Source organism: Thermobia domestica, chromosome 5 (assembly GCF_964235325.1).
Source record: "Thermobia domestica chromosome 5, izTheDome1.hap1.1, whole genome shotgun sequence".
NCBI lineage: Eukaryota > Metazoa > Arthropoda > Insecta > Zygentoma > Lepismatidae > Thermobia > Thermobia domestica.
This window is the reverse complement of record NC_137458.1, coordinates 297309116-297333067: the sequence shown is the minus strand read 5'-3', so window position 1 is coordinate 297333067 and position 23952 is coordinate 297309116. Positions and strand designations below refer to the sequence as shown.

General features: G+C 36.7%; 2 protein-coding genes across 2 annotated transcripts in view; one reads left to right on the top strand and one right to left on the bottom strand.

The window, feature by feature from the left end:
* barc (RRM1_TatSF1_like and RRM2_TatSF1_like domain-containing protein barc) overlaps positions 1–23952 on the top strand; it is a 96815-nt gene that overhangs the window by 34354 nt on the left and 38509 nt on the right. The gene's annotated exons all lie outside the window — the stretch shown is intronic.
* On the bottom strand, positions 736–23499 carry LOC145686726 (perlucin-like). The gene is made up of 3 exons (XM_081760335.1): positions 23164–23499; positions 7965–8162; positions 736–1170 (listed from the first exon to the last, which is right to left on the bottom strand). The coding sequence occupies exons 1-3, from the start codon at positions 23207–23209 to the stop codon at positions 896–898; spliced, it is 519 nt and encodes a 172-aa protein (XP_081616461.1). The 5' UTR covers positions 23210–23499; the 3' UTR covers positions 736–895.

Here is a 23952-nt window from a genome sequence, read left to right as displayed (position 1 = left end):
ATAATTGCGTAAATTCAAATAAGCTAGCTTAAATGAGCGCTCTCATTTTCAACTCTGAAAACTGGTATTATGCTATAAAATGTATTGAATTCAATTGAGCGTGCCCATTTCCAACCGGAAAGCTGGTATCACTCTATGATAATATTAAATCCAAGTAAGTTAGCTGAAATAAGCGCGCTCATTTACGATTCTGAAAACGGGTATCACGCTATAAGTTCTTAAATATATGTGTTAAATATGGTGAATTGTAAAGTAAATTAAGATAAGTAATTTCTGTAGTATAAGGCTTTTGAACCATATTTTGTCATTTATATCACACTTTTTTTTAAAAGGGGTCTTAATATAAATTGCAAAATCAATTGTTAATATTTTCCAGTCAAATCTGTATAATGAATATTGAATACAAATATCCAGTGTCACAGTTTGGATCACGTTAGTAGGCTTTGTAAAATTGCTTTAAAATAGGTAGTAATTGAATCAATCCTTTAACATCTTGACGGATAACTGTGGCTATCCGTAGCTCTACATGGAAATATGTGATGAGGTTAGAATTAATTCTTTTGAGGTTGAAATTTAACGTATTTTTATGGTTAATAGTGTTCTTAAAGTTTTCAGATTTTTGGTTAACTCGCAAAAATATTGATACTGTTACAACTTTACATACTTACAGGGCATGTAATATTGTCCACTTCAACTTTCAACATAGGTCGATTCATAAATGTATATTAAAATAAATAGAAAAATATTGTATTCGTTTAGTACAAATGCGTTTATTTGTTACACTGAAAATAATTACAAAGTAAACCATTGTATTTAGCAGATAAGAAAATACTTAATTGGAATACCAGTTTGGCAGAAATAGGTTAATTAGAAGCTTTCATTTGGTTCTGTTGAGTCATGTTTCATAGTTGTTTAATGGCTCTGGCGTTGTGGTGGTCGAAGAAATTTTTACAAGTCTTGTTTCACAGATATAATGCTTTTGTTCAATACAACTTCTGTGGCCCCATCTATAGTGCACGGTGGGATCCATGAATATACAATGCCAGTTCCTTTCCTCGTTTGGAGCTCGGCGGGTAAATCCTTGATATGTTAGCGCTCGGCCAGACGCTGCCCACACCCACCGCTTTTGTTCCCAGTCGTAGATGCCTCCGATCCAACGTTCAAGACGAGCTGGAATGTAAAATGAAATACATAGTTTATAATAGTCGAGGATTCAGCCTTCTAAAATTCGTGTGTTAAATAAAAATATTTACAGGAGTTTTATTCATTAATTATTAATTAATTAGCCATTTTGGGATTTTTAAGATAAATTTTAGACTTTCATTCAAACAGCTGCCGCACCATCACTATTTATCATAAGATCATGGTTCGTGCCTCATTCTCTTCAAAATAAAGCACCTTTCTAAATGATAGCATTCGGATGTCAGTATCATATACTTGAAAAGGGGAATTGGAGGAAAATGGGACCTTTTTTTGTGTGTGAAAAATCTCTTTTTCAAAAGTTTAGACCTCTCTGGACCGGCTCTGTGTTAACATACAGATTCCCAAATCACGTGAAAAATACTAAGTAGTGTACGCAATACGTTTGCAAAGTATTAGTGTGATATCTTGAAAACTAAGGAGGGGAAAAAAATTTACCGAAGTGCGATGAATATCCCAAAAATAACCCAGAATTCTCCAAAGAAATAGAACGTAATGTAGAAATTTCCTAACGCATCACTGTTTATCCTAGACCCTTGTGGTGGTGCCTAAAATAAAACATAAAAACGTATTCTTCAACGTTTGAATCATCTTCCTTTCTATAAGTTTGTGTTTATATAGAGAGTGGATTTTAAAATGAAGACCAGTGCCTTGTAATTGAAAGTAAACAATGATAAGGACATTGTAGAGGGGAGAGGAGAGAGAAGGAGGAGGAAAGAAGCCATATCACGTATACTCTGTCTGATGATCATGTCGACGACATATATATGTTCTTGGATCCCATAAAACCTTTTAGACAGCATTTGCCAGAGAACAAAATAAGCCTTTTGCGTTGTATTCTTGAAGGCCAAACAGATGACGTCATGACCTCCACCAACTAGATGAGCTTCTTCCCAAAACATGTGTGATCTGTTTCGTAATGCATGTACGATTGAACAATAAAAAAATCCAACAGTAATATATGTTAAATGAGCGTTTTAAAACAATACACAACCATAAATCTCGAAAGTGTTAGACATTCTTTTCCATGTATATTGTTTCCTTTGAGACTGTCCATAGATTGAAAATATGTCGTGTTTCGATGTGTGTAGCAAGAAGGCAGGCAATCGTCGTTCGAACAGATATTAGTTGAAACCATTTACAGTTGTCAATCAAAAGTACTTATTCTGCGTTGTGAATGATTTTTTCCGTTTGTACCTGTATGGAACTATTATTCTGAGCATAAAATTGTCTAATAATCGGTGGTACTTAAGAGTATTGGTGGACTAGTTCTCCATATTTAACTAAAGTGGTTTCAGGAAGTCCCTTGTTTTATACCAAATGAAAGGAAAAGTACAGTGCTTTCCAGATGAAAAACTACAAGAGCAGTATCCAATGACACTTAGCACAGTGTTGCTGGATTGGAGATTCCCTTTCCTTCATGTAGCATTTTATTCGTAATTTTTAAAATGTTATTCCAATTAAATATATAGTTTTCACTCTCCATGCGAAATATAAATATCAGCTAAATTAATTATGTGTTAATGTACTCCAGTGAAACAGATAAAGCCCAGTTTTCACCTTAGCACGAATTCGGGATGTGATTGATCCCGAAACCTTGTGCTGTGAAATTTTGATATTTCTAGAAAGTAAATTTTTACCTCTTTTTCTATGATGCGTATTTCTTTATATTAAAAAAATATATATCCAGGCTTCACTTCGTGTCACTTGTACTTGGTTTGCCCAACGATTTTTTCAAACTATAGTTTCAAGAGCACACAAACAGTATCCATTAAGAAAGCAAGACCGAAACTGGCGAATATTATTTATAAAGCAATTGAGGCGATGTTCTTCCATAGCTTCTTCATTTTCGTGCTAAATTTCATAATATATAAGCCTTTTTGAGTCCGGCTCTCACAAATATTCCTATTGATTCCTGTCTCAAAACAATCGGGTTTGTATTGGACGCAATAATTTACTGTTGATATCGGACGTTTTTGGATCCTTAGTCGAAGAGAAAAGAGAGGAAGGTAACTCTTTTGCATAAATTAGTGAAACATGAAAATACAAAATGCTTTGTCTATACTGAATAACGAAAAGTAATTGATTTGCAAATCATCAACATAGGTATTCTGCCCTTATTGGCTTCCAGTCGTTTTTCATCACTTTTACGTAATGTCCATGTTTCCGTCCCATATAATAAAACAATCCACACGAAGCATTTTATGAGTCTTTTTCTCAACTCTTTATTCAAGGTCCCACAAAACAGAATTTTCTTATTCCTAAAGGCTTCTTTCGCCATTCCTATCCTTGCTTTTATTTCACGTTCGCACTTCATGTCATTACTAAGAATACTACTCAGATATCGAAAACTATTAACTTGTTCTATTTTCTCCCCTCCCACTTTTATATTTGATACAGACCCCTTCGTTCCAATCACCATGGCTTTTGTCTTTCTAACATTTATTTTCATCCTATATTCTTCTAAGCCCTTCCCCAGGTTTTCTAACACCTTATTGATTTTCTTTTCAGATTCTGTAACAAGCGCCATATCGTCTGCAAATTTTATGCATCTAATCATTCTACCTCCTACCGAAATGCCGTCTTCATGTAGGCTCTTTTCTACTATCTATTCTAGATAGACATTAAATAATGTTGGCGAAAGATTGGCAGAAAAAAAAATGCAAATTTGTATTCTTACACTTAAACACCTTATATCTTCTCTTTGTACGAAGTAATCATGACTGCAGACATTACAATATTTGAGTTATTTTAAATACTATCCTTTAATAAGGAGTTTTAGTTCTATTTTCTATAAGGAAATAATTGATCAAAATTTCGATTCAAAATCTACTGGAAGTTACACGGGAAACTTAATTTCTGCTAAACACTCTTACAATTATTTTATATGGAAGCATTTAAAAGTAGGTATCGCAACGAATACATAAAAAATTATGTTTTTGTACTTGCCAAAGTGAACAATTAGTATGCCAGTGCAATAATTTTTTAGTAGCGCGTCTGGTATTGATAATATTCAGAATAGTGCGAAAAGTCAGTACACACTACAGCCTGTCAGCACCGCATAAGCCGGTTGGACGACGCAGAAAGTCCACTGTGTAGGTTTATGAATATGTAGCTTCGTTGGCAAATAATGTCGAAATTCCATATTGTTGGCTGATAAAGGAAGATGAGATCGTAGTTTGTTGTGATTGTCAAGTTCAGCTATATTTAATGGTGTATATACTTGATAGTACCAGAATGCTATGATGACACAGGGGAATCATGACAATTGACAATATAGAAATAAGTAGAACCATTGAAGAACTTGTGTAATAATCCAAGCGGGATTTGGAAATGCAAATAAAGATAGGTGAAGAAAAATGCAAATGTTCAAAGGCGAAGAAAGGCAAATAAAGATAATAATCAACGTAATTCCTGTGTGAGGATTCATGGTAGATATAGTCAATAATATAGAAGCGTAAAAAATACTACAATGTAGGTGACACGTTTTAAAGAACACAACACGCTCAAGAACAAATAATTTTGTCATTTGAAAAATCTCTAAGTATAACTTCATTGTACTTCACGGGAAGATTCAAATGTGTTAGTTAGGCTGATTCATTGCACATGGATCGACGAAATACGACCTTCCCCCCCCCCAAAAAAAGTGATATTACAGAACGTATTTAGTAGATATTACCAGCATTGCCTAGTGCTGGCGTAAACAGTATCGTTTGTATTCCTTTGAATTGATCATCGAAGTTTCCAGACATGAATGGCAGTGAATATGTATGGAAGACGTCTGATATTGTTTACAGGCTTTACGTAGATGTAAGTCTCAATAAATTAAGCACAAAAGTACCAAAGCGTATCAGGAAACAATACAATCTATAATCCTAAAGAAACTGTTTGAGATGTACCAAGGAACAAAGTAAACGCGAAAGCCGACTCCCACCTGAAATGATCAAAAAGCTATATAACCGTTGTTAATTTTTTAAAATATATCCGAGTAATGTTACCTCCGAGTAACAAATGTGCTGATAGATAACAAATGTCAGGTTATAGTATATCTGAATCAAGAGTGACAATTAACATTTCCAATAAACAGTGTACTTGGAGTAATCTATGACTTAAGATAGCTAATACTAATGTTTAATATAAACAGTAGTTGCTAAGGAAGCCCCAGTAATCGAAGGCATTAGTTAATCACTAGCAGTGTTCCAGTATATATTATTGTCAGACCTATCCAACAATATACCGTACATATATTGGTTGGATAGCATCCAGCATTCAAGGTTAATACTGCATGCAAAATAGATTATCCTGTTGATCGTTGGTCTGCACGAAAAATACTATTCCTTACGTATTAATCGGTTGGACTATTAAGTATGTAAACATATCCGTTGAAGTTTAATACTGAAAACCTAAGCACCAAATTTGTTTAAAAAGATATGTCATAATACTCTACTTAAGCTTACAAGTACATTTACAAAATATTTCTGGTTTTCGATTTACCATAAATCCTCAATAATGCGATATATGAATTATAGCAAAATGGTGGGGAAAAATTTAGATAAGAAAGGTAGTGCTTAAGGAATATTGCATGTATAATACACCTGTATATTCAGCATCAGCATTGTTACACTAATTAATTTCAAAGCAAGTAAAATTTACCTTAACATAAATGGCGCAGTATTATTAAATTAAATCTACGAGGAAGGCTACAGTACAAAATATGCAAAACCTTGAGTAAAAGAAAAAAAAAAGTAATTAAAAAGATCATCATTTCCGGATTTTAGAAGCATTCAGATACCATGCAATTTGTCTATTACAAGAGAGGAAACAAAACAAAAGCATAGAGCTGAAAAAAAAAAAAGAATGGGCACAACCGAAGAATCATTATGGGCACTACTGCAAGGACTGTTGTGATAGTAGACTCAGGTCATGAGTAAGTTATAGCAAATGTAACAACTGTTTCGAAACACATGCAGAAGATGTATATCCAGCAAAATATTATAGTTGTTTTGCTTGTTCAACTATTGGTTACTGCGCTTGCGGTGCCAACTTTCGAACTATATCTAGAAGGACGAATTGAACATGTTGGTAAATTTACTAACAAAGAATGAACAAGCTAGAGGAGTGAGAATAAGATTACTGAGTAAAGTTATTTTAAGACGTTTGAAATCTGTTTGAAAACCAGCACTTCAAACATGGCATCACATGTTATTAGTGTGACTATAGTTCATAAGCAAGATTACCAATGATCAAGTTAGAGAAGAAATCGCATAGGTTAGAAGTTCAGTCTTCACGGTTATTGTCAACATCATCTGAAAGGAGTCAGACAAGCAAGTGAAAAAGGATAGAGGTGATCAGAAACATTGAGAGAAGACAGTAGTTACACTGCTGGTTAATGGAATGAAGGAATTGAAGAAATGTCAGGTTGTTGATGGTGGTGTTAAGAAAAGGAGTTGAGTTGAGTTGAATTTCAGTTTTACGTCCAGGTCAGCAGCGAGGCTATATGAGACGTGAACCTACTGATTAACGTGGAATCCGAACCACATGAGCTCCCGCCGGGAATCAAATCCGGGTCTCCCGTGCCAAAGGCGCGCATGCTAACCGCTTAGCCACGAATGAGCTCTGTTGAGAAAAGGAGATATAGGGTAATGAGTTCTCATGAAATAGTCAGAGGAGTAACTATAACGCAAGAGAAAACTTGCTGTAATTTTTAGAAGACGAGTTGGGAAACAAGCTATAATTGAGGATGATGGAAGGTGATAAAATAATTAGATAATTGTGGTCTGAAAGGAACCTGATTAACGAACTGTGGAAGCAGCTTTTAAAAGAAAAAGTAGTAGTGATGGAACAAGGAAACTTTGTAAACCGGTAAAAGTTGTTGGATGAAAAGAGGGAAAGAGGTGTGGTTACGGAATTTTACACATATCGCAGTTAGAAATATTGTAATAGAAAATTAGTCTGTAGTTATGCTGTTAAAGTTTGGAAGGCTTAGTTTGCAGCAGTAATTAGATGTGAAGTTGTTCTTGTGTGAAAATTGATTAAGGTTTGAACTAGTGGGCTGTGTAAAAGCACAGACGATGACTTCACTAAGATGCAAAAGTATTTACTAGTGCTGTTAAAATGCTTCCAAAGTTAAAAAAAAAAATAAAAAAAATCAGAAAAAAATCAGGAATTACAGGAATTTGTAAGTAGAAAGATAGTTAGAATTTTTGAGCGTGGTTTTTCATTTTTTTTCTCTCTCTCTCTCTCTCGTCACGAGCACCTTTGGTGAAATGACTACTCTTTTCAACTATGACTTCTTGCATAAAATGTCCAATGCTTATAAATCGCTAGGACAAAAAGTGAGACAAGAAAATGTATAAGGGCGTATCGAATAGAGCGTTCTCCCCACAGGTCCTTCTATCATGGGGCCCCAGAGATTTACCCGAAAATTTTACGTGAGAAGGTAAAATATGAACAACTTTTCCGTAGTTTTTCATGATATTTTCAATGATGTATCCGATGGCTTATCTTCCCATATAAAATTTTCGGGAGAAATTCCCACAAGCCTCATGGTAGAGTGCCCTGTGAAACAGGCAGAACGCTTCGATCAGTGCCCCCGCTGACATTTTCCTGTCTCAGTTTTTGTTTTTCTTTTCGTTTTCAGCTGTTTATGATTTATAAGCACTGGACATTTAGTCTGAAACCCCCGTATATATTTTGGAAGCAGGAAGCTGTTGTTTGTTTCAAGTAAAAATTTCATTGGAGATTACAACTGAAAAACTTCTTACCCAGTTCTGGCCTGTTGAGGTAGCTCCTCATGTTTCTATCCTCCCATCCTGTTTGCATAGCTGCCAACTTACTTCCCAGATCTCGACACGCGAAGAAAGCATTGTGCCATGTTGCTATGTGCGTACTGAAGTAGTAACAACTGTTTCCAAGGCGGAGGAAGTCTGGAGGACAGAGATATCGTTTTCTTACCACAGCACCTGAAAGACAAAATAATATTTCAAAAATTATATTCGATGACGGGATGACGATTGTAATCAAAAGTGCATTCGCCTTTTATAATATTTCTCGTAACAAGTAAATTAGCCAGTGACAGTATATGGCTTCATATCTTGAGGTAGATAACTTTCGTACTAACGTAATAGGTGGCATTGTTTCAATTTTTGTTGAGTACCAGTAAAGGTGGAAATCAATACAGATTCAAGAAGTTTCGTCAAAGTAATGTAGTGAGATATTCGTACCGGTTCTTCGTATTAAGTGAAGTGATATTTACAAATGTGGTGGGCACAGTTATATTAGTTACAGATTTCCGTTAAATTGACAAGAAATTTTGAGTACAGGTAAAGTTGAAAAATAACACAGGTTTAAGAAGTAACTACCAGTGATTCTCTGAGATATCCGTATCAGTTCTTCGTATCAAGTGAAGTGGTATTAACAAGGTAGCATTGCACAAATATATAATTACAAACCTCTTTAACATAACAAGGAAATTTAACAGGCATTAACATTATTTTTACAATGGAGGAATCTAATCAGAATATATAGTTATACAAGGTTTTTCAAAACATAACCGATAACGTTTGAGAGGTGATTCCTAATACAAAGATAAGACACACAATATACTGTAGACCAACCGGGTGCACAAATGCTTCCTTTCGGAGTTATAGGCTGCCGAGAACATGAAAAAATAAACTTTAAAGGTTCATAGCTCCAAAACTATGGGACCTACTGTAGTCGGGTCAAGACTTTACTTAGGAACTACTATATAACCTTTTCAGAATCCTGCGGTACTTCCGCAACAATTTTTATAGAAGTAGTTGGTGAGTACTTCTACAGGGTGTCTAACGGTCACGAAAGTCATGAAAAGTCACGAAATCAGAAAACGGTCATGAAAGTCAAGAAAAAGTTACGATTTTCTTAAATCTCTACAAATATAAGTATAGACTGAAAAATTTTGTTCTGTAAAACGTCAAAATTCACCACAAAAAATGTCTATGGTTGGCGTAGATGCTACCAAATCGCAAACAAAACACGCTTCTATCGCATCCATGACAATTCGGTCCAATTCCCACCCAAATTCGCTGTTGAGAATGTTACTAAATTTTATGGTTTGGGAAAGAAAAGGTCACGAAATTTCATTTTGGAATTTTAGTAGACACCCTGTTCTACTTATATGCTTGTAGCCAAACTCGCTCTATAAAAATTGTTGCGGAAGTACGTTAGGATTCTGAAACGTGTATTTTTGGATAGCGCACATATTAATTCCTAAGTAAAGTTGACCCGACTACGGTAAATTCCATAGTTTTGGAGCTATGGACCTTTAAAGTTCATTTTTTTCATGTTTTCGGCAGCCTATAACTTCTAAACGGAGCATTTGTGCACCCAGATCGGTCTACACTTTTTGTCGTATCTTAGTGTCAGGGAATCAGCACCTGAACGTTGTCGATGTATAAGCAACGTAATTTCTGAGGAATACTCACTGAGGATGATGACAGTTGGTCGCTGAAACGTAAGCGTCGAGTTGTAGTATATCAATTTTTGTTTGTTTAGAACAACTTTCTATTTGATATATATTAAAATTGCATCATCCATTGGGAAGTTAGGAAACATTTACTGTATGTATCCGTTAGTAGAAAATGTCTCCTAGCTTGTTTAGGTTTACACGTATTTTCACATTTTTTTCCTGAACCTTCCATATTGCAAACAAGATATTATACGCTTGTATAGCAGCTCAAGCCTTATGACCATGCTAAATTTGATTCAGGTCTAATTACTTTTTTTTTTTTAATAAAAGAAATAGCACCCAAAATTTGATCGCCTATATCTTGGAAACCAAAAGCTTGCATAATACAGTATTTTACATGCTACACGCTTATGTATCAAGTCAAGTTCTGCCAGTATGCAAAGTTTGACTTCGATTGGATGGGTTCGGTGTATGATTTTTTGGTTTCAAAAAGATGTCTCAAAATTTTAACGGCCGTAACTCGGGAGCCGATAGCCTGTACAACATAATACTCCACACTCTTTTATAGTACGTCAAAGTCTGCCATCATGCCAAGTTTGATCCCTATCGGATGTGTGCGATATATGACTGTTTTCGAAAATAAAACTCAAAGTTTGTTCGAACATAACTCGGGAGTCGAAAGCCTGCTTAATAGAGTGGAGTGAAATATACTACATAAAGGTTTTTTTTAAATCTTTAGATGTATATTAAGGTGACAATATGTAAATTGCTAAACTAATTAGTTCATTTTCAGGTTGTGCACTGATGGAAAAGAATTTTTTTCTAGATTAATATTTTGTAAGGTCTTTTTTGGAATATATTCTCTGATACACCCATCTCTTGCTTCCTGGCCACAAAGTGATGATGAGGCTTCATTGACCAGCTGCACACGCCTTTCTACATCCTGAGAATAACATGCAAATCTGATAATGTCCAATTTTGACCCAGTTTTTGTAAGTTCATGTAAATCGTATTCACTGAGAGAGCGTGGCTGGTGGCTCATATACTTCCTCCCAATTAGTCATACCAAAATACTAATCTGTTGAAATCTTAAGTTTCTGGATATCAAATTGGCGTATCAAAAGGGGATTTGTCGCGACTTTTTCGGGATGTCATTATATTCGGAAGCCGAGGTCGTGTTCACCGTTCGTTCATCCATTACCATAGCCAATAGAAGATTCTCGGGATGGGCGAAGTAACTATTCCGTTGAATTACATCGTGAATAATGCTTCATGTTTTCCAGATATGTATGAGGAGGCCTAAATAATCTCATGGAGGTGGCAGTCATCTTGAGTCGCATCCTAAAGTTTTTTTTTGATCTCAAACCAAGACGACTCATATACTTCCAAGATAAATATTCAGTTAGAAGCACTAAATTAGAGCTTACTTCATTCTTGATGTTCATAAACGTAGTATTTGATTGACTGTAATAAGCCATCCGGAAACGGTCGTATTTCCGGGCTAACTCAGAGGAAAATCTTCCGAAGATACGGCAGCACAAATGTCAATAAATACTTTTTGGTATATACTAAGATATGCCAAATTCACTTCTGGCATAGCGGTATACGATTGAATGTGACAATCTCGTTTTGTTCACTTGTTCGGATAGCTTTCCCGATTTCTCCTGAGTATTGATTTGATCTTGAAGTTTTACTGTAAGCAACTTGAAACAAATGCCGAAGAGGCAGCTCATTGGTGTGTAAGAGGTACACGAACTAGTGCAATTAGTGCTCAAAGAATTTTTCAAGACGGATTATCACTCCATTTCATTTACCAGTATTTGTGCCTGTTCTGTAACATCCAACAGCAACTAATTTGAAAAATTTATTTCGTTGACTGTCAGAAATATACAAATAAAAAAAAAAAAAATGAAATCTTTGAGTTTTACGTTCCCACGGTTATACTAGCTAGGCTAAAGGAGACGGTGATGATGAGAAATGAATGAAAGTAGTGGAACGAAGAAAGTGGGAGGAAACGGGAGAACCCCGAGGAAACCCACGCACACGGTGTTTGTCCACCACAAGTCAGCAACGTGGCAGTAGATCGTGAGGTCAGAGAAACATGCCTCAAGAAAACGGAACCTGGTTGTCATACGAGAACATGTTCTTCTCCTTTCATTATAGGTTGAGATATGTCTCTCTTCCTTGATATCACCGTGGTTTGAAAGTTACTTCCATCAAAATATATTTTATGTATATATACTACATGAACTTTTTAGTAGTTGGAACACCCACAAACCAATAGTCATTTTGCGTTCATTTCTCTGGTCTTGCAAGGAATCTATTTCACTAATACGATTCTTACTAGATATGTACACTGCTGAAACTCAGTACATTTACAAATGGCTGTATCAAAAAGAGTAACTTCAGAGTGCTTCAGTAAATCTTTCCTCTTTTCCTCAGTTCGAATTCTAAGTTTCTTTTGTAATTCATTATACTTTTCGTGGTATGATTTGATCAGGATATTGATTTTTTGGCAGCTTACAACAGATTGAGGTCTTGATCCAAATAACTTCTGAATCATTCGAGACTGCCGCAGACATTTTTCATGAAAGCATCGTTGTCATTTCCTTTCGCTTTCAAATCTTTCAGTACCCACAAATAGTGTTTTATAACATCTGTATAAGTAGGCAAAATTTTGTGCAGTGAATTTATCAAAAACATCGAAAATAGAACAAGAATGTTGACTTCGTGAAGAAACTGTTGGTTTATCGCCACAATTGGTATAAAGAACTTACAACTCAAATGATATTGCTACAAAAACATGTACTAATTATCAACTGGCGTTTGACAGGTGGGTACTAACAATAGGTTTATGTTTTATTGCACACGAGAAAACCACAAAATTCTGTAGTTTTGAAGACATTTGAAAATATCTGAAGACATTTGAAGACATCGTGTGCTTTTGTTACCACAATTTATTAAAACAAAACGTTGTAAAGAAAGAATAATTAAGGATTGATTCTCATTATTTGTTTTTTAATAAGGGCAAACTATTTTTTTCCACAGTGTGCACCTGAAGTTATCACGCACAATTTTTACACATTTTTTTAAAACCATTTTGGCAACCATTTTGAAATTCAATGATTTTTTTTTTTCGCTCTACCCTGCTACACAACATAATATTTCATTCTCGTCTAGCGCCATGCCAAGTTTGATCGGTTGAACTCATACAATATAAAATGACCTTGATTTTTCCAAGGACGAGAGTAATTTTTGGAAGGAAATCGGCAGGACAGAATATCTACAGAAACCCTTGTCAATTCTCATCTGATAAGGCGAAACAGACTGAAAGTGTCATGAATTGTTGTCTGATTTGAAGCTGGGACCTTCCGATTACGGAATGAGGATCAGACGCGCACCCAGAATTTTTGTTGGGAGCAACACAAACTTTGAAAGGGGTCCCATACTGTGCAAGCCACTGGGTCTATGTAGTATTGAACGGGTATTATTCTGCACGCGAAAAGACAATCAGCAATTGTAAAATACTTCCATCTATATTTTTTAAAAAAATGTTGCTATAAGACAATAAGTACAGGGCTCATAGCGAGTCACTTTTTTAAACGAAAACCCTCTTTTTTTTTTTTTTTTTAATGTCACTAAAAGTTACACTTTTGGGAGGTAAAGTGACTTTTTCGTGTGATTTATGTTTTTCATAGGCAGTTTTCTAAGAAAAATATTATAAAAGTAAATGTAAAAAGGCAGAAACTTGTTACTCATTACTCTTCTGAAAGCTTCAGTACTTACTGCCACATGTGAAACAGTCAGCTTTATTCTCACTTCAACTCCTAATTCTTTCTAAAGCACAGTGGATGGTTGGTGGATGCTTAAGCTCTCAAGGTGGGGTTGAGAACCCTTCTGTATCTATTCTTTCTTCTATCACAATAGTCTTTTAATTTTCTCTCGTAATAGTTAACGCTCCGCTCAACATTGTGTGTGTGTGTGTTTGTGTGGTTCATTATGTTCGTCTTGTGTTATGCTTCTTGTATGTTCTTCTTAAGAGTATGAGTTTGAATATTTCATGGCTTTAAGAACTCTCAATGCTAAGTTAAATATAATGTCTGGGATGAAGAAATTCGGAAATAGGCAAGAACTGGTTCCACTTACTCAGAAGCTTCTTACATCTGCTAAGTCTACTTACCGTAACTACAAAACATATTTAGAAAACCTAAGTAAGGAGGAAGCTCGAAAAGAAGAAGTAAAAAAGAAAAGATGAAACAGAACAACGAAGAGATATGTAATAGAGACTTGACAAAGGAATAAAGGGGCATGATGGAATTTTGGGCACTTTTTCGTGTGCTTTCTGGTCACTTTTTGGTTACTTTTTTGTTTGCTTTTGGTCACTTTACAACTATTTACAAGAGACCAGACCACTATGAGCCCTGTAAGTACAAATGAAATGTAAGTCAAATTTTCATGCTACATCAATCATTTCCCAGTTAAATAAGTAGAATTTTGTTGAGAAAGTATACAAATGTATATTGAGTTAGAAAGTTTTGGGTGCAGACGCGGTATCCCCTCTCCCTCGTGGGTGCACCTTAGCAAGGACGCTAACTTAACGTCTACTCAGTAATTTGCGAAATGACTTAAGTTGAATCAAATGAGAGCGTCACGAGAAAACGTACAGGCCATGTGTTAGCCCTCCACAGGGTGAATATAGTGTGGAATCGAGTTTGTGATCCGGTGCGCCTTATGCAATCGGCGTTCGAATCTGGTTCAGTTGGTAGGTGCATAGATAATCACTCCTCAACCCTCGTAGTGTGCAAGATTAATCCGCATAGTATTGATCGTTCCTCACCGAATTATCTCCTTCAAGAGAGTTGAATTACAGGACAAAACATTTTCGTGGAAAATATTAGGATAAATTGGACAAAAGCTCTTTTGTCAGTGTCATTCGCGGTGTCGAATTTGGGTATCAGTAGACGGATAACTCAGATATAACTATTTTGCAAGTGCAATAAACATATGTCGTCCTTGGGATTTTATAAAGTTGACCTACATCGCTGAGTTGTCAGAATCTTCTGGTGTATTCAACATATGTGTTTTGAGAGATCCTTGGATGACCTCAACGTAACATTTAGCGAGATGTATGATAATAATCAGGAAGAATGAGGAAAATGTGGAACATCTAGATTTCGCGCAATGAATGCTCTTTCTGTAAGGCTCCACAAGATTATGCAATAGTAGCTAAAATGTGTCAAGGTTACTACGTCAACATTTTTCTAAACCACACGTGTCATTTAGTCACCTTGAATATTACATTTGAAGAAGTGCGTCGAAATCTGTAGCGATTTTCTTAAGAATCATTCATAATAATTGAATGGGTGAGATTGCGAGTAGAAGGGAAAAAAATCCACCTGGCATTAGTTTAGGGAAAGGGGCGAAAAAGTGTTTCACTGCTAAACTAATGGTCAAAATCGTATACAAAATATTCTTTAATAACCACACAAGTGGACTGCGGGGCGCTCAGTGGTAGAGAGTTCACTTTTGGTGCATAAGGTCTCTGGCTCGATCTCAGCTTGCGCCAAATGGGCTTTGTGGTGGAGAAACATTGTGTGCATTGGTTGTCTTTAGGTTCTTCCGTTTCCTCTCTTTTTGCGTACTTTGCATAACCATGGGACGTAACTGAAAGATTCATTTCATTACATACCAATACCCAAACAAAATTGGCCAGCATTTTTAAATATTTGTTATTTAGCTATTTGCAGCAATGCTATCCTCTTTAAACTCAACGTAATAGAAATACCGGAAAAGTAAAAGTGTATACTGTAATGTTCACTAAAAAAGTATTACTATCAGAATAACTGCTCTTTTTTACTTTCTTTTCTTATTGGTAGTTTAACAATAAAAAACAAAAAAAACTTCAAATGTAATATTAGAAGTTACACTGCATTTACCACACAGCATAGACTTGTAAATCTTCCAGTTTTACGTCCCATGGTTATATCGGCTAGGCTAAACGAGACGGTGATGATGAGAAGTGGATGAAATGGTGGAATGAAGAAAGTGGGAGGAAACGGGAGAACTCGGAAGAAACCCACGCACACAGTGTTTGTCCACATCAAAATTCACTTGGCGGGAGCTGGCGTCGAACCAGGGACGCCATGCACCAGAAGTGAACGCACTACCACTGATCCACCGCGGTCCCAATATAGACTTGTAGTCAGCTATGTTGCTCACTACTGTCACCCCTTGGTTTAAAAAGTAAAATTTGTTGATAAGAAATCTTTGCATTCATCAGGAGCATTATGTTGATGATTACCATATCACAACTCAGTTTAAACGCCTCAGTTAGAGTAAAACAACAGTTAGTAGCAGTGCAAGAAACGAAACAGAAGAAAAATAAAGATCAAAGTAGGAAATGTGTAGTGGAAGAGGTGCAGGAACTCTGTTACTTACAGAGTAAGATAACAAACGATAATAACAACAAACAAGATGGTGAAATCCAGAATACCTCAGGAGAAGAAGGCACTTGTAGAAAAACAGAAACTTTTGGCCGAAAATACCGGCAAAAGACGTAAAATCGGCTGAAGGAGGCGTGTAAATGGAGTTTGGCGTTGTTTGAATGTGAGACATGGACTCTAAAAGAAGACAGAAAAAATAATAGAATCCTTCAAAATGTGATGTTATAGAAGAACGCTTAAAATTATTTGGTGGATAAGTTGTCAGATAAAAAGAAGTGTTAAAAATGGTAGAAGAAAAAGGAGTATACTTAAGACTATATTGAGAAGAAAAAGTAGAATGATTAGCCACATAGTGAGACATGGAGGAATCACATTATTCGGTATAGAAGGAAAACTGCCCAGTGGAAGATTGTGATTGAAATATGCGGATCAAAGAATACAAGATATAGAGAAAAATGGAAAGCTGCGTCGATCCAGGCAAGAGACTGGTGATCCAAAAAAAAAAAAAAAAAAAAAAAAAAAAGGAAGAAGACCATAATTTAGGGAAGAAAAACTACAAGGAAATGACTAGTGTAACTCAGGATAGGAAAGAATAAAAAGCTGCATCAAACCAATCGAGAGACTGCTGATGCAAGTAGGAGGAAGAGAATAAGGAAGATAATTTAGGGAAGAAAAACTACAAGGAAATGAAGTGTCTGGCTCGGAATAAGGAGCAATAGAAAGCTGCATTAAACCAATCGAGGGATTGCTGATCCAAGGAGAAGAACGAAAAATCATAATTTAGGGAAGAAAACTTAAAAGGGAAATCAATAGTGTATCGTAGGGTAGGGAACAATGAAATGCTGCGCCAAACCAATCAAAAGACTGCTGACTCAAGAAAAAAAAAAGATGATGATTATCATAATTTAGGGAAGAAAAACTACAAGGAAATGAAAAGTATTCATTGTCCTATTAGTCTATGTAAGTCACGCATATCCCTTATTGTCCTATTAGTCTATGTGAGTCAGACAGATCTCTTATTGTCCTATTAGTCTATTGAGTCACGCATATCCCTTATTGTCCTATTAGTCTATGTGAGTCAGGCATATCTCTTATTGTCCTATTAGTCTATTGAGTCACGCATATCCCTTATTGTCCTATTAGTCTGAGTCAGGCATATCTCTTATTGTCCTATTAGTCTATTGAGTCACGCATATCCCTTATTGTCCTATTAGTCTATGTGAGTCAGGCATATCTCTTATTGTCCTATTAGTCTATTGAGTCACGCATATCCCTTATTGTCCTATTAGTCTATGTAAGTCAGGTAGATCTCTTATTGTCCTATTAGTCTATGTGAGTCAGACAGATCTCTTATTGTCCTATTAGTCTGTGAGTCAGGCAGATCTCTTATTGTCCTATTAGTCTATGTGAGTCAGGCATATCACTTATTGTCCTATTAGTCTATTGAGTCACGCATATCCCTTATTGTCCTATTAGTCTATGTAAGTCAGGTAGATCTCTTATTGTCCTATTAGTCTATGTGAGTCAGACAGATCTCTTATTGTTCTATTAGTCTGTGAGTCAGGCAGATCTCTTATTGTCCTATTAGTCTATGTGAGTCAGGCATATCCCTTATTGTCCTATTAGTCTATTGAGTCACGCATATCCCTTATTGTCCTATTAGTCTATGTAAGTCAGGTAGATCTCTTATTGTCCTATTAGTCTATGTGAGTCAGACAGATCTCTTATTGTCCTATTAGTCTGTGAGTCAGGCAGATCTCTTATTGTCCTATTAGTCTATGTGAGTCAGGCAGATCTCTTATTGTCCTATTAGTCTATGTGAGTCAGGCAGATCTCTTATTGTCCTATTAGTCTATTGATAATCAAATCTTGATCTAGGTGGAGCAGGAGCGCAACCACGGGACCCTCCCTCGAAACTTCGTAACTTGACTAACATTTATACATTTTCTTAACATAACTATATTTGTTCAAAAGAAAAATGATTTATGTAGCTGAAAGATTTGTTTTTACACCTCATTTGTACTCGTCCTGTCCTTATAAAAATAATCTAGTTCTATCACATTTTCTGAGAATATAGGTGAGATGTTTATCGTCTATTCGGGTGTAGAATAACACACGTTTAATAGTAGATAAACGCAGTGGACCCTCCTACCTCAGAAAAAACTTTGGACCATCTCAACAAAAAGTTCTGCTACGAGCCTGACGTGGAAGCTAATCAAGACTTTGTTCTTACGTAAATTATAGTTCACACACAGATAGAAGGAAAGGAGAGAAAGATAAGGAAAACTTACAAATAAATTTACGTTTCCCGCTGAGTACAGGCTAGTGTGAACGACGGAGCCCCACCACTTCGGCCAATGGCGCCGACTTTCCAAAATTTATGTGGGTGAATCTCAATGGCGGGGCGTGTTAGTCTATATGTTTTCAGAAAAGTCTTGATATATGATTGATTTATTTTTAGTTAAAATTTATTATGAATACTGTCATAAAGGGCTGTGCTATGATAAAGTGAAATATCCTGGTAATATAAGGATAAGTTGGGGCTGTCCTAGCTCAGTTGGTAACATGGCTGACTTAAACGGAAAAGAAACAGGTTCAAACCCGGATCCAAACTAAAAATCTTGTAGGTGCGCCGCACCCACAAGATTGATTGTGTGGGTGCCGGAGCCCCTGTACACCCACGTAGTCGGTGCGCATGACCTCGGCACATAACGGGAGTTGACGTAATGAGCACCGTGCTTCGGCCGCTTAATAAATGATGTACCCTCAGATAAAAATGCGATGTCATCATTTTTTTTTTCAAATCCTGACGGAAACCTTGGAGTGGAGGACAACCTCATAGGTCAGATGCTAGTAATAAAGGTGATAATGCCATAAGGGTGTTGAATGGGAACGGCACTTGTGGAAAATATGTATTTTTGATGTGAACTAAATTAATATGCTACTGGACAACGAACCTAGGACCAGGCACGCGAAGGAAAACGTTCCAAACACTCAGCTACTCGAGAATCCTTGTCATAAGAAAAGGTATCCAACAAATAATAACAATTATAAAATACTAGCTGAAATTACCGTTCTTCGCACAGGGAGAATAGGTTATGGAAAATATTTGAACCCCTTCCTCATTACGATACGCATTTCATTTTTTTTTAAATGTAATGAGAAAAACCTGTAAAATAATCTCGTTTTGGTGTACATTTTTAACCCTTTTCCGGGCCGTGGGAAGAAGATATCTTCCCAAAATCATAGTGTCAAACGTGCATTATTTAGGTTGGTGGGAATAGCATTTCCCACTTGGTTATCGTGCAGTAAGGCAGGTCGAAAATGACTATTTTGGAGAACAAATGCCTACTTCTGCAGACGTGATTAGCACGCACGTTAGTGCGCACCATCTGGCGTGTAAATAGTAAGCACTTTTTATTTATTTCTGTTTCCATACAATTCGATCCATACCCATTAGCATCGGGAGGGGAGGGTAATAGGGGACATTTGCCTTCCCCTTGAAATTGAAATACTCCTAATGTTATGCAATTTGAGGCACTTTCGAGACAAAGTTGCCTATTTTCAGGAGTTTTGCTCCTGGAAAATGTTGCCCTCCCCTGGAAAATATCCTGCCGGCGCCCAGGTCCATACCATTCCCTTTCCATGTGCGTTCTTGTTTTCTGAAAAGAAATTTACCTAAACTACCGAAAATAGTAATTTTGGTGCCAAGGGACGGCGGCAAGGGATTTATGGGGCAAGTGGCCCCAGATCTTCCATTGTCCTCCCTTGTGTCTCCACAAAATTTTATTATTTTAATTATTATTGCACATGTATTAATATTGCCCATTTTTTATATGTTTTATTTGATTTACCCCCATTCCAAGCTTGTCTTCCTCCAGGGCCATCGCAACTCTGAGAACCTAGTGGCGAACCTGTTTGTTTCTGGCAATTCGTGGGTGGTCAACACCAGTTTTCATGCAATGCAGCCGGCATGCAATATGAAAACATTTTCATTCTTCTACTGGGGGAAAAAACCCGCTTTAAGTTAGACTCGTGGGAAGAATGCTTCCCACCCCATAATCTATGGGAAATACATAGAATAAATGAAATCCACTAACATAATTATTCTATTCGCCTGGTGGAGATCTTATTTTAATAGGCATAACACAGTATCATATCTACAAAAAGACGGCCCGGAAAAGGGTTAAATCAAGGGACGGCAAAATCTGTCATAATTATATTATTTAAAATAAATATTTCTTGCTGGAAACAGAATTCATGATGATGGCAGTTAAATTTACTAAGCTGGTCTATTTGAATACTACATTCATAAATCATGTTTAGGTCGCATTAGTTTAAGGTCACATGATCAGTGCTAAAGCAAACGGTTAAACAAATCCCAGCATGAATTGCTTGATTGTTATCAAATACAAGAACTCAATTCTCGAACAGTAGCGAACACCTGTTCCATTTAGTTACTTATCACAGTTGTGATATGAAAACTAGTCTTGTCTTTGTCACAAACAAGTTCCTTATCATTGAATGTGGAAACAAGTTTATTATTATTGTTATTATTTAACGGATGTGGTTGGAAAGTCAAGAAATAAAGATAAGAAAGCAAGTTGCTCTGGTATTGCAGACTGATATATTAAGATTGAGGCTCAATGTTGAATTCTATTAAAAGGAGTACCATCTGTCCTCCTTTCACTAACATAACATAATAGATTATTATTTAAAGAAAAGAAACAGACGCAATGAGATTATATTTGTGTAGTTTTTAGACCTTTCTGAGTGCAAGTGCTTTTTCCCTCCCCGTTATTGTTCATGATGGGTAAAATCGTAACTTTTGAGGTTTGTTCTTTCTGAAGAAAGGGAGGCGGCAAATGATGTCATTGCACTCGGCGACAAATTGCCTAGGGCCGCCCCTGGTATTAACCATGTTCCAAAATTCATCTCAAGCGGATCAACCGTTTTCCCGTGATACGGTCACAAACAACAGATAACGTCGCTTTTAGTGTGGCGGGTAAAAATATTGAAAATGCTCCTCTTTCTCCTTAACCCATAAATACTCCCACCCTTTTCGTTACAGCAGTACTCGTGCGGGGGTCCAGTAGACCCCCCAAATTGATATATTTTTTTTTTACAATAGTAAAATATTTTTTTATAATGGAGACAGTGTAACATAACTAGACCTGTTTTTAAAAATATGTGTTGCAATTAGATTTTTTGGTACCCGTTTTGAGACATTTTGTTATACTTTTTTATCGGGACTTCTGGCTAGCAACACAAAAGTTACCTGTTTGGGGGGTCTATGAACACCCCACGCGAGTACTTAAGGGTTAAAACGGGAAATTTAAAAAAAAACGCTACGACACATGTCCGTTTATTAATGAAAGGGAGGAGTTTATATACAGAGTTTAATGTTCCGAGTGTGAGGGGATTCGTGGGATACACGATTGCCCGTATAAATTTTGACCCCGCACGTATCCCCCTAGGATACGCCCTCGAAACAAAATGATGTGATTAAAATCTAGCTCGTTGGGGCACAGTAGCTCAGTAATAAGAGCGCTTACCTCTTGTGCGTGGGGTCACTGATTCGATTCCCGGCCAAGTACATTTGTGGTGGACAACATCGTGTCCATAGGGTTTTCTCGGGATACTTCGGCTTCCACCCACATTCCCATTCCACCAATTCTTCCATTATTCATTTGCCTTAATCATCGTTTCCCTTAGCCTAATGAACATAATCGTGGGACGTTAAACTGAAAGATTTCATTTCATTTTAAAACCTAGCTCGAATTAGGTGCTATGTTGTAATATACTTTTTAAACTGTTTACTCGTTTTATTGTGATGCGATCACAAACACAATGCAACATCTCTTTCAATGTAGCGAAAAAATGTATGTAATTCCTCTCCTCCCCCCCCCCCCCGTTAAAGCAGAAATTTTCATAAATTCTGGGACACGTGTCCGTTTATTTGTAATGAGGAGTTTATATACCAAGTTTAATCTTCCGAACTTGAGTTCGTTAGATACTACGTTTTTTACATAAATTATGAACCCACTGCAGGCGCGCGCCCCCCAGAAAAAATGTTTAGAGAGGTCCAAGGGTTGGGGGCCCCAATAATACAAGACACTACGTTTTAGTATCGAACGAGTGTTATTCTACAGCCGAAAAAAATAAGTAATTTTTAAGTAATGACACTTGTATTATCATGAAAAAAGATAAAAATTAGATTGTTTTTATATAAAAAAAAAGAAATAGTAAAGATGATGAGTAATAAACTGCTAAATAAAGGTAGTTTTTTTTTTAAGTGTACAAATGTTTGTCGTTTTACGAAGTTTTGGGAGGGTCCAGACCCAGTGGATTCCTGCCGCTGTAGGATTCACATTTTTGAGTCAGATTTAACGTGATAAAAGACGATGCGAGGTAGCTGATAACTTTCTTCCAAAACTCATTTCAAACGACTCACCTGTTTTCCCGTGATTCGGGTACTCACAAGACTAGTGTAATTATTTTTTACGATTTTAGGATTAGATTTCTGGGCTCGGCATGTAAGGCAATTTAGCCCGTCACGTATGAGGAATGACGCCCCAGCCTGGGACCTATAAGTTAGGTACCACTCCGGCATTTACCTGGTGTAAAATTACGAAAACCTCATTCAGAATGGCTGACCTGAAAAAGCTTTTTACACTTTTTTTTAAACGAGTCCCAATCGAACCCGGGACCGCTCGCACCGAAGGCGAGAGCGTTAGCGATTACGCTACGCGGGACACTAATGCCATTTTTATGTCTTAAATAATGTTCACCTTCTCGCCTGACACAGTTAGCCAGCATCTTGAAATACCAGAAATACCAACGATCTTAATCGATATACTGACCACACATTAATTGACTTATGAGCCATCTATATAGCACCAGGTAGTTGGAAAAAAATGACCGGAGTTGCATGACCATTGAAATCGAACCTTGGACCACGCATATAGGAAGTGATTGCATGCTAGTTGATTATTCGGGGTCCCCAATCGTAAGAAGGAGATAACAATTTAAGAAACACTATAGAAAAGTATTGTAAATTTGTTTCCCACTTACCACTATAAGAAAATGCTCCAAGTAATAGCAGTATCCAGAAGCGCATGACAAACCTTGCTTCCTGTGTACGTCGGGTCGTTGTATTAGTTGGTATGTGAATGAATGTCAGCTGTTGCTAAAACAAACAAGCAAAAATTGATAACGGCGCAGCGGTCAAGTTTGAAAGTACACTACAATCATAGAAGCGAAGTGTGTTGTTTATCTGTACGCCTGACCCCGGTCCATTCTAATGAGCATGTGCTTCGTTCTCGACTGTAGTAGTAAAAGACACTGTCTACAGACAGCAGTTCATTCAGAATAGGATTTCTTTTTTCCGGCTTCCAGTAGCTGTGTGACTCAGTGGCTCTGAGTGACTTGAGCCAAGTTATTTTGAGAAGAACAAGAGGGCTTTGTTTCGTCTAGAGGCAGGTCATACAAGAGATGCTCTGTGATAGCTGCCAGGGCGGTGATCACTTTTACAGTGGGAACTCTTCTTTTTACATAACTGATCCGTCTTTGGGGGGAAAGGAATGTAGGACGCATTCAGAGCCAATGTCTTCTCGTGTGATGGCAGATTTTCATCATTGATAACCCAGAGAGGTGTTTTAATATTTACATAATCTCGCCTCCTTCCGCCCTCTCATCATGATACTGAGGGGGGTAGCTTAGATTTATCAACTTTAAGTATTAAATACAAAACCTGTCAACATCACTCTCTTCGAGAAGTCTTTGGTTCGATACCAGCCCTTTACCTCACATTTCTTCCTATTCTCGTGTTAGGATCATATTAGTGAACCTTATATGATTGTA

Coding starts and splice junctions, on each gene's coding strand:
- LOC145686726 (XM_081760335.1), bottom strand. CDS start 23,209: ATGCGCTTCTGGATACTGCTATTACTTGGAGCATTTTCTTATAGTG. Junction 8,163..23,163: donor TGGAGCATTTTCTTATAGTG/GTAAGTGGGAAA, acceptor TTTGTCTTTCAG/GTGCTGTGGTAAGAAAACGA. Junction 1,171..7,964: donor CCTCAACAGGCCAGAACTGG/GTAAGAAGTTTT, acceptor TTTACATTCCAG/CTCGTCTTGAACGTTGGATC.